Raw genomic sequence first — 15,375 nt, forward strand, 5'->3', positions numbered from 1 at the left:
CCTATACTTCAAGGTGCAGTTGTCCCCCAGTGTGGTTTCAAGGAACACCAGCAAAGCTGAAATTAGTGGGCATCAAAGAGAAACCACACTAGTGACTCTCACAGAAAGAATGGTGGTTGTCATAGTTGGGGATTCCGTCAATTTAGCCTTGGCAGAACACTACAGGAGTTCAGAATCAGATTTATTGTCATTGACATATGTCGTGAAATGTGCTGTTTTGTAGCAGCAGAACAGTGTAATACATTAATAATTACTGAAAAGAGAGTAAAACAATGAGGACCAGTTTGTGATTATCAGGCCAGGGTTTGTGCTCAACTATCTGCTCCAACAGTGACCTTCATTCCATCATGAGGTCAGAAGTGGGGATGTTTATCAATGATTGCACAATTAATCCATCATTAAGGACCTCCACTATCCAGGCATGCCCTCTTTTCATTCCTACTATCAGGGAGGAGATACGGGAGCCTAAAGACACACAGTCAACATTTTGGACAGCTTCTTTGCTCCCACCATCCTATTTCCAAACAGTCCATGAACTTAGGAACATACCTCAATTCCCTCGTTTACAATATTTTTCATTGTATAGTAATTTTTCATGGTTTGCACTATACTGCTGCCAGAAAACAACAAATTTCACATGTCAGTTGTCATAAACCTGATTCTGATTCTGACAATATTCAATTCTATCCACAACCTACACTTGAATGCAGCAAGTCCTAGAACACATTTTGGCATAGGCATTTTGGCACAGTTAGCATACAGCATTTACTTCAGTAAAGTGTCTGACAATGACCATCTCCAAGGGAAAGCCTTAACAATCTAAAGTGGGATAGTATTAATGCAGTCCAGTCTCCACTATTACTATCCTGACTGGATCAGCCATATAAATGCCACAATTAAAAGAGCAAGTCAGATGCTGGGCATTCTGCACTAGTGACATTTCCGAGGTCTGTCCGCCATGTTGCAGGCTCAATTGCATCATTGAAGAAAAGTTTGGATAAGTATGTGGATGGAAGGGTATGGAGGGCTGTAGTCCACGTGTGGGTCCATACTAGTATCTTTCCAGTTATACCATGAACTCATTAAGCAGCCGCATGTGCAGCACCTTGTCAAAGGATTTCTGAAAATCCAAATAATCAACATCTGCTGACTCCTATGTCTCTCCTGCCTATTATTTCATCAAAGAATTGCAACAGAATTGTCAAGCAAGATTTCTTTTATCATCAAACTTTAAGTACCCCAAAACCTCATCTTTAATAATAGACTCAAATATCTTTCCAACCATTGAAGTCGGGCTAAGTAAAACACAGAATCAAGCTTACAGCAATTCAGGATTATGAGCCGCGTTGGTAATCCACCTTCCAAATACTATATCAGCCCTTCAAGCACACCCAGCAACCTGACCAGTTAAGTACGCCTTGCATATTCATAACCAAGGCAAGGAAAAGTGCTTATTGTGGGACACTTCTGCATTTCGGTAGAAGATAGATGACCACAACATAATCTCAGTGCTTAAGCTTGAACTTTATCCAGGGGCTTTAAGACTGCTGACGAGGCTGATCCATAAACAAGACATCCGAAATCAAAGTCAGATCTGATTGAAGCAATATACATTTGTGATCTCCAACTCCATAAGACCTAGCAGAATAAGGCCTGCACTCTGTAACTGCACTTACCTCTCTTCCCTCACACCCTTCAGCATCTCGCACACTGCTAGTGTCTTCCTCATTGAAGACTGATGTAAAATACCTATTCCGTCCATCTGCCATCTCCTTGGCATCTGTTATTGTTTCTCCAGCTGCATTTTCTAGCAGTCCTATATCCACTCTCATCTCTTATTTTTTACATACTTGAAAAAGGTTTTACTATCCACTTTCATATTGTTTGATAGCTTGCTTTCATATTTCATCATTTCCTTCCTAATGATTCTTTTAATTGCTCTCTGTACACTTTTAAAAGTTTCCCAATCCCCTCTCTTCCCACAAATTTTTGCTTTGTTGTATACCTCTTTTTTGCTTTTACATTAGATTTGATTTCCCTTGTCAGCCACGGTTGTACAACTTTGCCATTTGAGTTTTTTTTAATTGTTTTTGAAATACATCTATCCTGTACCTGCCTCATTTTTCCTAGAAACTCACACCATTGCTACTCTGCTGTCATTCTTGCCAGCATCTCATTCCAATTTAAACACAAAGTACACTGCAGATGCTGGGGTCAAAACAACACAAATAACACGCTGGAGCAACTCAGCAGGTCGGGCAGTATCCATGGAAACGAACAGTCAACATTTCGGGCCGAGACCCTTCGTCAGGACAGGGGCCCTACAAAGAAGGCAGAGGGAGGGTGGGAAGGAGAAGGCAGGTAGGTGCCAGGTGAAAATTTCACCTGGGACCTCCCACCCTGGCATCTACTCACCCTGCTGGTTGCAATTATGTCCTGTCATCAATCTTTACTTTTTTACCATCCATCCTATCCTGAGTCCCTTCACTCTGATTCCCACCCCTCGCCAAATTAGTTTACACCCTCTCCAACAGCTGTAACAAACCTGCCCATGAGAATATTGGTTCCCCTCGGTTCAGGTGCAACCCATCACTTTTGAACAGGTCATAACTCCCCCAGAAGAGATCCCAATGATCCAAGAACCTGAAGCCCTGGCCCCTGCACCAGCCTCTCAGCATTAATTTGCCAACTCGTCCTGTTTCTACCTTCACTGGCACCTGGCACAGGCAGCAATCTGGAAATTACCACCCAGGAGGTTCTGCTTCTCAGCTTTCTACCTAGCTCTCTAAATTCTCTTTTCAGGACCTCTTTGCTTTTCCTTCCTGTGTCAATAGCACCATTATGTACAAAATGTTGTGGACACAATTCAAGAATCCCTGACCCTGGCACCTGGAAGGGAACATACCATCCAGGTGTCCCGTTCACGTTCACAGAGTCTCCTGTCTGTTCCCCAGACTATTGAGTCCCATACCACTACCACTCCCCTCTTCTCCCTCTTTCCCTTCTGCACCATAGACCTACACTCACACCCCAATCACTCTCAACTAAACACCTAAACACAAACTGCTTTTTCATACTTCTCTGGAAGTTTATTCACATGCAGTTATGATGTTAACCTTGTGTACATTCACCTATTAGAAACTTAAATACTGACTCTTGTTTAAGCAATTCATTAAATAACTTGAGATCAATTGTGGGTGTAATGATCCTTTTAGAAAAACAAGTAACTTGAGTCTTTGCATCAGAAAATTCAAACTCCCACCAACATCCCCATTCCTCTGAATTCCTCTTTTTTTAAAACAACTCACTCATTGAATTGTGCTTTGTGTGAGTTTCACCCTGGTCCACAGCAACACCTCATGAGGGCTCCAATCCGGATCACAGTGACACTTCGTGTGGGCTCCAATCCAGACCACGGCGACACCTCGTGTGGGCTCCGATCCGGACCACGGCGACACCTCGTGTGGGCTCCGATCCGGACCACGGCGACACCTCGTGTGGGCTCCGATCCGGACCACGGCGACACCCCGTGTGGGCTCCGATCCGGACCACGGCGACACCCCGAGTGGGCTCCGATCCGGACCACGGCGACACCTCGTGTGGGCTCCGATCCGGACCACGGCGGCACCTCGTGTGGGCTCCGATCCGGACCACGGCGACATCCCGTGTGGGCTCCGATCCGGACCACGGCGACACCTCGTGTGGGCTCCGATCCGGACCACGGCGACACCTCGTGTGGGCTCCGATCCGGACCACGGCGACACCCCGTGTGGGCTCCGATCCGGACCACGGCGACACCCCGTGTGGGCTCCGATCCGGACCACGGCGACACCCCGTGTGGGCTCCGATCCGGACCACGGCGACACCCCGTGTGGGCTCCGATCCGGACCACGGCGACACCCCGTGTGGGCTCCGATCCGGACCACGGCGACACCCCGTGTGGGCTCCGATCCGGACCACGGCGACACCCCGTGTGGGCTCCGATCCGGACCACGGCGACACCCCGTGTGGGCTCCGATCCGGACCACGGCGACACCCCGTGTGGGCTCCGATCCGGACCACGGCGACACCCCGTGTGGGCTCCGATCCGGACCACGGCGACACCCCGTGTGGGCTCCGATCCGGACCACGGCGACACCCCGTGTGGGCTCCGATCCGGACCACGGCGACACCCCGAGTGGGCTCCGATCCGGACCACGGCGACACCCCGAGTGGGCTCCGATCCGGACCACGGCGACACCCCGAGTGGGCTCCGATCCGGACCACGGCGACACCCCGAGTGGGCTCCGATCCGGACCATGGCAACCTTATCTTTCTTTTTAATGCTGAAGCTTTCATATGTTAGTGACAAAGGAGGCGTACCTTGACTACTCCACACAGGAAGAAATTTGTGTTCAGGCAGCAGACACAGTCCCTTGCTGAAATCTGAGCAGCCTTTGATTTAGGACTGATTGGCAACTGGAGCTAAATTTCTTTCTCCCATAAAATGAAGCCAAGTGCTATCCATCTTGGTGGAACCTCCAAGTAACTGTTGTCACCAATAATAAAATTAATAAAATAACTGGGCCCAGAACGTAGCATTCTTTTACTTCACTTGTGTACAAGGTAGATAGCATAGGCCCCTGTCACCCACACTGTTCTGGTCTGAACAGAAAACTGTGATTTTTATACAGAACTGGCTGAGCAGTTACAGATATTGATTATTGTAAATTGGATATGTTAACATTCCTTATGCTTGCAAGATCAATCACTAGTCGCAATAAAGGTGTTAACGTCAATCAAATCTTTGAGAGGGCAGGTGATGTTATTTTGAAGTTGGTAAAGCCAATAGAGCTTTAGTTTCTGGGTATGTTTCATATTTTTCTGTTATCTCATCTGTCTCTGGTAACCCCTATTGTGCAAAGCAACAATACGTTTTAGGAAGCCCTTTCTAGAAAATCTGACGATAGAGGCCTCACTCATCTGGCTTGAGTACACATTGGCACAATCAACCCTGCCTATCTTGTCTGTAGTAGGTGGAGGTGTCTCCAGCAGTCTCGCTTGACTATAACTACCCCAGGCTATCTGTGCCTTACTGTGATTTGACAATTCTGCATCCAAATAAAACAGCTATCTTGTTGGAAGCATGGAGCCTTTCCCTCAAGCAACAACATTGAAGTTGATCATCCGTTCATTCATTCATTCATTTGTTTGCTGTTTACCAATTATTGGCCCCTAGCCTGTAGTTTTCAGCTTGCAAATGTCGAGCACAAGCTATGTAGAAATAAATATTTCTTTCTGATTGAGCTATTTCCATTGCATGATCTTGTTGAGAGATCACACCTTTTGCAGATGTCCCAGTATGGCACTTCATCATGTAGTGGGTCTTCCTTGTCTCCCTTTGGAAGTTCATTAGCTTCTTCTTTTGGTTCATGTGTACTGATTTCAAAATACGTGTATGAACTGTGCCCAATTTTAATCACCTCAAAACTGGAATCAATGATTTCTGTGTTCATTGATGAAACACCAGTTTTTAACATTTTTCTCCAAATGATGTCCTTTATAGGTTTTATTACTGGCATAACATGTTTTGATTACTTTGTTACCTATATTTTGGAAATAATTCTGACATTTTTTCCAAATACTTGCCCCAGTTTTCCTCCAGTGGTGACTGTGAATCTGAGAGTCATGAGTCAAGCCTTGCTCCTAAGGGAGCTCAAAGTAGATTTCTATGATCAAAGTACCTCTAAGTCACTATATACAACCCAGAGATTCCTTTTCTTGCAGGCATTCTCAATGAATCCATAATAAAATAATAACCACAATAGGTCAATGAAAGGCCACAACAATTAGGGCGTTCAACCAGTCTGCAAAAGAAAACTGTGCAAGTACAAAAAGAAATAAATGAACAGTAAGTATTGCAAACATGAGATGACGAGTCATTGAAAGTGAGCCTGTAGGTTGTGGGAACCTTTCCGTAATGGGGTGAGAGAAGGTATCCCCTTTGATCCAAGAGCCTGATGACTGAGGGGAAATAACTGTTCCTGAATCTGGGATTGTGAATCCTGAGGTTCCTGTATCTTCTTTGTGATGGCAGCAGCAAGAAGAGAGCATGTCCTGGGTAGTGGGGGCCTCTGATGATGGATGCTGCTTTTCTGCAATAACACCATGTAGGTGTGCTAAATGGCAGGGGACAGCTATACCTGTGATAGACTGGGGTGTAGCCACTACTTTTTGTAGAATTTTCCATTCAAGCGCATTGGTGTTTGCACACCAGGCTATGATGCAGCCAGTAAAAATACTGTCCACTAAACATCAATAAAAGTTTGTTAAAGTTGTAGATGTCATGTTGAGTCTTCACAAACTCCTAACCATGTTGAGGTGCTGACATGCTTCCTTCGTAATTGGACTTTCATGCTGGGCTCGGGGCAGATCGTCCAAAATAATAACACCGAGGAATTTAAAGTTGTTGATCCTCTCTACCTCTGATCCTCTGATGAGAACTGGCTCATGGACCTCTGATCTTCTCCTCCTCTACTCAATAATCAGCTCCTTTGTCTTGAGTAAGACGTTGTTGTTATAGCACTACTCAGCCAAATTTTCATCCTCACTCCTGTATGCTGATTGTCACCACCTTGGATTTAGCCTACAGCAGTGGTGTCATCAGCAAGCCTGAATATAGCATTGGAGCAGTACTTATCTACACTGTCATATGTGTAAAGCAAGTAGAGATGAGGGCTAAGTACCTGCGCTGATGGAGATTGTGGAAGAGATGTTGTTGCCAATCCGAACTAACTGGAGTCTGCAAGTGAGTAAGTCGAGGATCCTATTACACAAGGAGGTATTGAGTCCAAGGTCTTGAAGTTTATTGATTAGTCTTGAGGAGATGACGGTATTGAATGCCAAGTTGAAATCAATAATGAGCATTCTGATGTATACTGATCAGATGTTCCAGGGTTGAGTGAAGAACCAATGGGATGGCTTCTGCTGTGGACCTGTTGCTCCAGTAAGGCAAATTGGAGCAGATTCACGTTGCTTGTCTGCCAGGAGTTGATATTTTTCATCACCAACTTTTCAAAACACTTCCTCACAGTGTATGTAAGTGCTATTGGATGATGGTCATTGGGGCAGGTTACCATGTTCTTCTTAGGCATTGGTATAATTGAAGCCTGTTTGAAGCAGATGGGTACCTCAGACTGCTGAAGTGAGAGGTTAAGGATCTCAGCTCCTGTTCATTGATCAGCACAGGTCTTTACCACTTGGTTAGGTAATCCATCCAGCCTAGATGTTTTGGTTTCTTCATCCTCCTAAAGGCTGCTTACACATTGGCATCAAAGACTGAAATTACAGGATCATCAGGCAATGTGGGAGCTTGTGATGGTTCCTCCATGTTTTGATGATCCAAGTGAGCATAGAAGGAATTGAGTTCATCTGGAAGCAAAACTCCATTGTCACCTATGTCATTTGATTTAATTTTACAGTACGAGGTTATTGTATTCAAGCCCTGTCGAGCATCTTTCATTGATTCAAGTTTTGTCAAGTGTATTGGGACCTCTTGTGCTACAGGTTATATGCTGATGGTAATTGGACAGGATATTATTCAAACGAGCCATGTTAAAGTCCCCAAATATGATTTGAAATGTGTTGGGATGGACTGTTCCGAGAATGCAGATGGCATCATGCAGTATCTCAAACACTGGACTCCTACTGGAGGAGTCAAAGTTTCTGGCCAAAGCCCGTCAGCCTGAAATATCTACTGTTTATTCATCTCCATGGTTGCTGCCTGATGTATTGAGTTTAACCGATAACCTGATTTCCTTTTTGTAAATACAACTTTGTATTGACAAAGTTGAATACAGGAGAACTGTATTGGTCAGGAGAACTTAAATCTATCTTAATTTATGTATTTGTGATTAATTAATGGAATTTGAAGGAAGTGCCCCATTCTTGAAGTTAAATTCACAAGGCTTGCCTGAAGCTTCAAGACTAGACTGAATCTACTGCTCCACCATAAATCTCAACTGTTTCACTGTTTCTTGGAATGTTAACTTCTCTGAAATACCCTAGGGGGCAGGTAGAAATGGAGAATAAGTGACATTCTTGTCCATAACATCCACATCTCTAGAATGTTAATATGACTGCTTATGATCAGAGCACCTACTATTAAAGTAATTGCACTTGAAACACTTTGGGACATTCTGGGTACATAAAAAGATGTTATAATAAATAGTCTCCTTTCGTACTCCTGACTTAACACGGCATCTTAAGGTATGTTACAGAGTATATTTGTCTTTTGCACAGGAGTTAGAACACTGGTTAGGGGGCTATGACCAAAGACGAGCTAAAGTTAGGCTCTGAGAGGGCTTTTGGAAGAAGGAGAAAATGCGGCAAGCTGCATGAAGAAGCAGATTGCAGAGGTCTAGGTGCATCTACTTAAGCTTATGTCAGTCAGTTTTGGGATTAGAATGTAAGGTTTATACATCATTGAACTCTGAATTATTGTTCTGAGATAGCAATAAAAGTACAGCAGCCTTAAGTACAGCAATCAAGTGATTAAGCTAAGGAACAAATAGTACAATGTAAGCAACAATCTAATTTGCTCTGATCCATGACTTGCCTTTTTGTGTACTGTTAAACAGCTTAACTCATTATTTCGGCACCTGAACTGGAAAAATACAATCACTTTGCATAGCATCTGCTCTAAAGGCCATTTGTGCAGATTAAATAGACTACATTTTCAAATGTGTGTGTATTTTTCTTTCTTCTTCTGCAAATGCCTAAATTTTTGATTGATAATGCAGAAAGTAACCAATGTCATCAAAGCTAGCAATTGAATGCAGAGTTTAAAGACTCAGAACGGTTTCAGAATACAGATATTTCTGAAGTTATGAAAATGTTGTATGGTGTGATAATATTAGAGAATGCACAATATTTCATGACTTCACAACATTCAGCACTGCAGCTGCTTCCATTAGCCTGTTTCATCAAATTGATCCATGATACACAGGAAAAGTTAGGATCTTTTAAATTTATACATTAATTCATTTTGAATAAAGAAGAAACAAAGTTTTTTATCCTTATTTGCCATCTAGCAATAATATAATTAGCTGCTATCATACATTATTCCTATAATAACATCAGTTGTCTGCTGCGTAGCCTTACAGATGACTGGGACCATTTCTGGGAAAGGTGGGATCTGTGCAATTTGGATGGGTTACACCTGGATCTGACTGAGTGCAACATTCTTGCAGGGGTGGAGAGCTCTTGCTGGGGGGAGCTAAATTATTTTGGTACTGGAATGGGACATAGAATATATTGCAGTCAGGCTGGAGGTAGTCTCAAATATTGAACAAGAGTGAAGCCAGTCCAGTAGGCCTTGCAGATATGGATGTGATAAGACACAAGGCTAAAATACATCTATAATTAATATGAGGAGTCTACTGCATAAATTCCACACACTTGGAGTTTTGGTCATGCTGGAATAGCGGACTTTGTAGATGAGGAAATATCTCAGTGCACTTTATCTCACTTTACATGGAGTCATAAGGGCGAACAGCACAGAAACAGGTCCTTCAGCCTAATTGGTCCATGCCGATCAAGATACACATCCAAGCTATATAGATGTTAAGCCATTAACCTTCTAAACCTTTCTAACTGTCTTTTATAATTTGTTATTGTACCTGCCTTAACCACTTCATCTGGCAGCTCATTCCACATACGTAACTCTGTTGGTGTAAAAAAAAATCACCTCTCGCCTTAACCCATGCCCTCCCAGTTCTTAGTTCCTGAACCCTGGGAAAAAGACTAAGTGTATTAACCCTATCTATGAGGTTCTGTTACAATTTTATAAACTTCTTTTTACCACAGTTGGAGTGCTTTGTGCAGTTCTAGTTACCTAACTGTATGAAGGATGAGTTTTCATTGGAGCAGATGTAGAAGAGATTTACCAGAAAGTCTCACGGGAAGCATTTCTGTTATGAGAAGAGTCTGATTTTATTTGGAGCAGAGGTAGGATGGAAGCCAGAATCATGAGAAAGTCTGCAGAGCTGGAAACCCAAAGCAATACACATGAAAATGCTGGAGGAACTCAGCAGGCCAGGCAGCATCCATGTAATTGGACAGTCAACATTTCAGGCTGAGTCTGTTCTTCAGAACTAAGAAGGAAGATGGAAGATGCCAGGATGAAAAGGTGGAGGGAAGGGAAGGAGGCTAGCTGGAAAGTGATAGGTGAAGCTAGGTGGGTGGGAAGATGGAATCTGATAGGCGAGGGGAATTGATCATTGGAAAAAGGATTTAATTTTCCATAGAGAAGTGCTTCCGCAAGAGGTTTATGGTAAGGAGGTAAGAGATACAGTGGAGATCTGAGGAGGATTTTTTTTATCTAGAGGGATGTTGCATCAGGAACATTCAGAGGGAATGGATGGTGGTGGCAGAATTTCTTGCAACATGTACTGGAAGGAATACTTGAATCACAGGACATGGAGACCAGGGACCAAGTGTTGATAAATGGGTTGGGTATCAAGGATAGTTGATGAACAGCTTTAGCCTGATGAGCCAAAGCATCCATCTCTTTTACTGTATGACTCTATGGCTTTAAGTAAATAGGCAGTTTCATGCCTCTTTTTGAACTGAAGAAAAGAATCACACTGTTTATTTTGGATGAAATGATACAGAAGTGATTATTGCACAGGTTTAAAGTATATTGTATCAGGAGACTTGACAGCTTAGTGTACAGTATTATTTTCCACTCCCTGGTTCTCGGCTCCCAGAGGTGGAAATTTGATTTGAATAAAGCTCTGCAAAGTCAGTAGTCCTGCTTCATGTCATTTGTTTTACAGGTGTGACCCAGACAGTAAATAGTGATGGGCAGATTAGACCGGGGTCTCTGATGGATGCAAGTCATTCAAGCTAAAACAATTATTTTGTTGTTTTGTGTGTGCAGGGTGTTTGCACAATGACTACTGCCTTTCTGCATTTCTTCTTCCTGGCTTCGTTCTGCTGGGTTTTAACTGAAGCTTGGCAATCTTACATGGCTGTCACAGGGAAGATTAGAACAAGGCTCATTCGTAAACGTTTTCTATGCCTTGGCTGGGGTAAGAAATAATAGCTGTATAAATATTTCATTGTGATGAATTATATTTTTGTATTCTTTATGAAATATATTTTCCTTTAAAATTGCTTTCTCTGAAAGGTATCACAGATAAAAGTACTGTGAGAGATCATTGATTCATTTTTGATTTCACAGCAGTATACATTATACTTGTATTCCTTCTTATGTGCAGTGATACAGATTTCTTATAAAATTTAATTTATTTCTTTAGGATTGCCTGCATTGGTGGTGGCAATATCTATGGGATTTACAAAGGCTAAAGGATATGGTACATCAAATTAGTAAGTTGCTTCAAAGCTCTTTGGCTTCTTCCACAGCTGCTATTATCGACATCTGCTGTCTTCATCAAATTAGAGGGCCAAACGATAAGGTTTTTGGTGTCCAAACAGTGTGTATGCCCACCTCAAGAAACTTCAAGGTGATACTTCAAAAATGATTTTTTTACTAAATTCCTTCGATATTTGGTACACAGGGGGCACTACACTATTGATTGCAATCGAACAAAGAACAGTACAGCACAGGAACAAGCCCTTCAGCCCACAATGTTGTGCGGAATAAATAAATCGGTAATCAAATGCCCACCTGAACTAATCCCTTCTGCATATACCCCATCCATATCGTTCCATTTCCTGCACATTCACAGGCCTCTCTAAACGCCTCTTCAACACCTCTATTATATTTGCCTCCACCACCACTCCAGGCAGCCACAATTCTCTTCTAAAAACTTCTGCACATCTCCTTTGAACTTTGGTCTCCCCTCACTTTAAATGCATGTCTTCTGTATTAGACATTTTAACCTTGGGTAAAAGCCAAAAAATTTAGCTCTTGGTGATTGAAGTACTGAGCTTAACTAGGATTCTATTGCACTTGCTATGTCTTTAACTTCAAAATTACTTTGTTTATAATATTTTTCACTTACTTGCATTGATGTTCTGATTTGAGTGGCTATTTTAAGTAATTAGATTTCGTCTTTTGTGAAAAGTTATTACAATTTACAGAGCATACTGTAACTAGCGATGTTTGCTAGCATGTATGTACATGAAGGTAGTGGAAATCCCAGGTACTTATTTAATCTCCTGCTGAGAGCCTCACTGCCCCTCCAGCTTCTAGCTGTCTTGGGCTGAGCTCCAATCAGTCAATGAACAGATGAAGAATCAGTAGCAGTCTATGTGAGATCTCATTCTAGGTGCCACTAAACAATGACTATACATCTCCCACTTACACAGCCAAATTTAAAATCTTACTCTTTTTTGACCACCTCTGCCATATACCAAGTTTCCACTGTCAGAGTGACACTTGGTAAAACTCGACCTTATTACTTTATAGCAGGATGTGGATTTGCATTTTATGTTCATTGAAAGCACTTTAATATCTATCAAGTTCCATTTAATTGAGGTTGGTGAACCAATGCAGTCAAATACCTTTTTTGCTGAGTAACCATGTTGGTTGATACTTTTAAATATGAGCAAGTCTGTAGATGCTGGAAATCCAAAGCAAAACACTCAAAATGCTGGAGGAACTCAGCAGGTCAGCATCTGTGGAATTGAATAACCATTGATATTTGGAGCCGAGGCCTTTCTTCAGGACCTTTGGTTGATACTTTTGTTAATTGTTACACCTTGCATTCTATCTAAGATCACATATCTCCAGACCTTATCATGACAGCCAAGCAGAATCCCACAGTGAGGTGCGAGGTCCTTTTCCAATTCGAACCTCAACTCGGGGACCAGACCTATCCTTATCCATAATTAACTTGAAACTAATGACATTATGGTCACTGGACCCAAAATATTCACCTACCCATAATTTTGTCACCTGACCTGCCTGGTTCCCTAATAGGAGGTAAAGTATTACATTCATCTCTCGTAGGTACCTCTATATATTGATTTAGAAAACTTTCCTGAACACATTTGACAAACTCCAAGCCATCTAGCCCTTTCAGTGTGGGAGTCTCAGTCAATATGTGGAAAGTTAAAATCCCCTACTATTATAACTTTCTGTTTCTTACATCTGTCTGCTATCTCTCTACAGATTTGCTTCTCCAATTCTCTCTGACTATTGGGCAGTCTATAATACAACCCTATTAGTGTGGTCACACTTTTCCCGTTCCTCAGCTCATCCATATGGCATCTGTAGGCAAGCCCTCTGGGCTGTCCTGTCTCAGCACAGCTGTGATATTTTCCCTGTAATGCCACTCCTCCCCCTTTCATCCTCCCCCTCTATCACATCCGAAACAACAGAACCCTGGAACATTAAGCTGCCAATCCAGCCCCTCCTGCAACCAAGTCACACTAATAGCAAAGCAATAATGCTGTAATCCCACGAGCCAATCCATGCCCTAAGCTCATCTGCCTTACCTACAATACTCCTTACATTGAAATAAATGCACCTGAGAACACTTCTATCATGTACAAACTTTTGATTTCTATCTATACATGCAGTCCTCACATGACCTTTATCCTCCTCCAACTTACTATGTGCTCTAACACTCTGGTTACATAAAGGTAACAAAGCAGTAAAATGAAATTACAATGCAGAATGTAGTGTAACAATGCAGAGGAGGTGCAGTGCAGGTAAACACATAAAATGTAAAGTAAGTTGGGAGAACAAAAATTCATCTTTGAAGTTTGAAGTCAATTATCCCAGGACATCATGGCAGAAGTTCCATAAGGCAGCATCCTAGGCCCAACCATTTTCAGCTGCTTCATCAATGACCCTCCTTCCATCAGAAGGTCAGAATTGATGATATTCATTGACGATTGCGCAATATATATTTCTATTCAGTTGCTCAGCAAGTGAAACAGCCCATACCTGAGTACGACAGAACCCAAAGTCATGTGGGTTGGTAAGTGACTAGCGACATTCATGTCACACAAGTTCTAATCAATGATCATCTCCAACAAGTGAGTAAAATCACTTGTTCCTGACATTTAATATGATTACTTTTGTCAGGTCCCCACAGTGAATATTCTGAGAGTTGTCACTGGTTAGAAACTCAGCAGTGGACAAGCCACAGAGTTACTGTCACCGCAAGAGCAATTCAAAGGCTAGGTATTCTACGACGAGTCATTAATTTCCTGATACACAAAAAAAAATTCAATAATCTACACAGAGTGTGATGGAATACTTCCCACTTGCCTGATGGGTTTTGACATTTGACATCTCACACCCCACCCCCTCTCCATCTCCCTCATCCCTCTGACATTTCTCAAGAAGTTCAGCATTATCCAGGACAGTGGACAAAGTAGCCCACTTGACTTGTCACCCCATTTACCACCTTAAGAATTCATACCAGTGGCTACTATAGGTGCCAACAACAAAATGTACTGCAGCAGCTCATCAAAAGTGCTTCATTAGCATTTATTTCCCCAATATGCAGTTTCAGTCACCCAGGATGAAGTGCATGGAATTTTATTGTACACGAGTTATCCAGTGAGTCACACAATCCTGACTTGGTAAAATATTGCTGTTTGTAAATCCTGGCACTTCTTCCCCAACAATGATGAGAGTTTCTTAAGTATGCAAAGTGAAACTGTTCTATTAAACTTTTCCCAATAACCATACAAAGGCTTTTTTAGATGGGCCCTAAGTGCCAGCCTTGCCAGCAATGGCCATGCCCTGTCAAGGAATAAAGTCCTGTTCATTTTGAAGGGAATCTGCTGATTACCAACAAAATGGAGATACATTCTACAATTCTTCCAGTGGACTATTGGTCCAGAGAGGAAACACAGGTAGCTCTCAACATGTCCAGATTTTTTTTGTAAGCTAGGTTTTTGCAATTCAAACTGGAAGGAGCAGGAATGGCCAAAGGTAAGATTTCCATTGCACTCTCCCTGTGGAATGTTTGATGCAGCATGGATCTCCATGCAAGGTTAGCAGGCATCACTGAGGAGTCTGAGAGTGGCTTAGAGATCCGTAGCCAAACTCCCAACACTTTCTTTTAAGCTAACCCCCACCCCCTGCCTCCCTCACCCATTTTTACAAAATACTGTAAGTATGGCTAATGTGTGAAAACTGATCCATGATAATTAACTTGGACGACACCTCCATGGCCACGTAAACTTCACTCAAGCTCAGAAGCAAACAGCACCCCATAGATATCAAAGTTCAAAATAAATTTATTATCAAAGTAGATATACCACCCTGAGATGCATTTTCTTACAACTCAAATGTTTTATACTTTACAATGAGAATCAGGTTTATTTACAAGTGCATTTACATATGAGAGGATTTAGCCAAAATTAGTGAATCATTAAAGCATTTATTTGTGTGGATCAATAATCAGA

General features: G+C 42.3%; 1 protein-coding gene across 1 annotated transcript in view; it reads left to right on the plus strand.

Annotated features, from left to right (window-relative positions):
- The window catches only part of adgrb3 (adhesion G protein-coupled receptor B3), a 771,743-nt gene that overhangs the window by 657,693 nt on the left and 98,675 nt on the right, over positions 1-15,375 (plus strand). Inside the window, exons 20-21 of the mRNA XM_059982287.1 lie at positions 10,922-11,072; positions 11,301-11,370. Of these exons, the coding sequence (XP_059838270.1) occupies positions 10,922-11,072; positions 11,301-11,370 (221 nt within the window). The remainder of the gene's footprint in view (positions 1-10,921; positions 11,073-11,300; positions 11,371-15,375) is intronic.

The sequence above is a fragment of the Hypanus sabinus genome, chromosome 10, assembly GCF_030144855.1.
Source record: "Hypanus sabinus isolate sHypSab1 chromosome 10, sHypSab1.hap1, whole genome shotgun sequence".
Classification (NCBI taxonomy): Eukaryota; Metazoa; Chordata; class Chondrichthyes; order Myliobatiformes; family Dasyatidae; genus Hypanus; species Hypanus sabinus.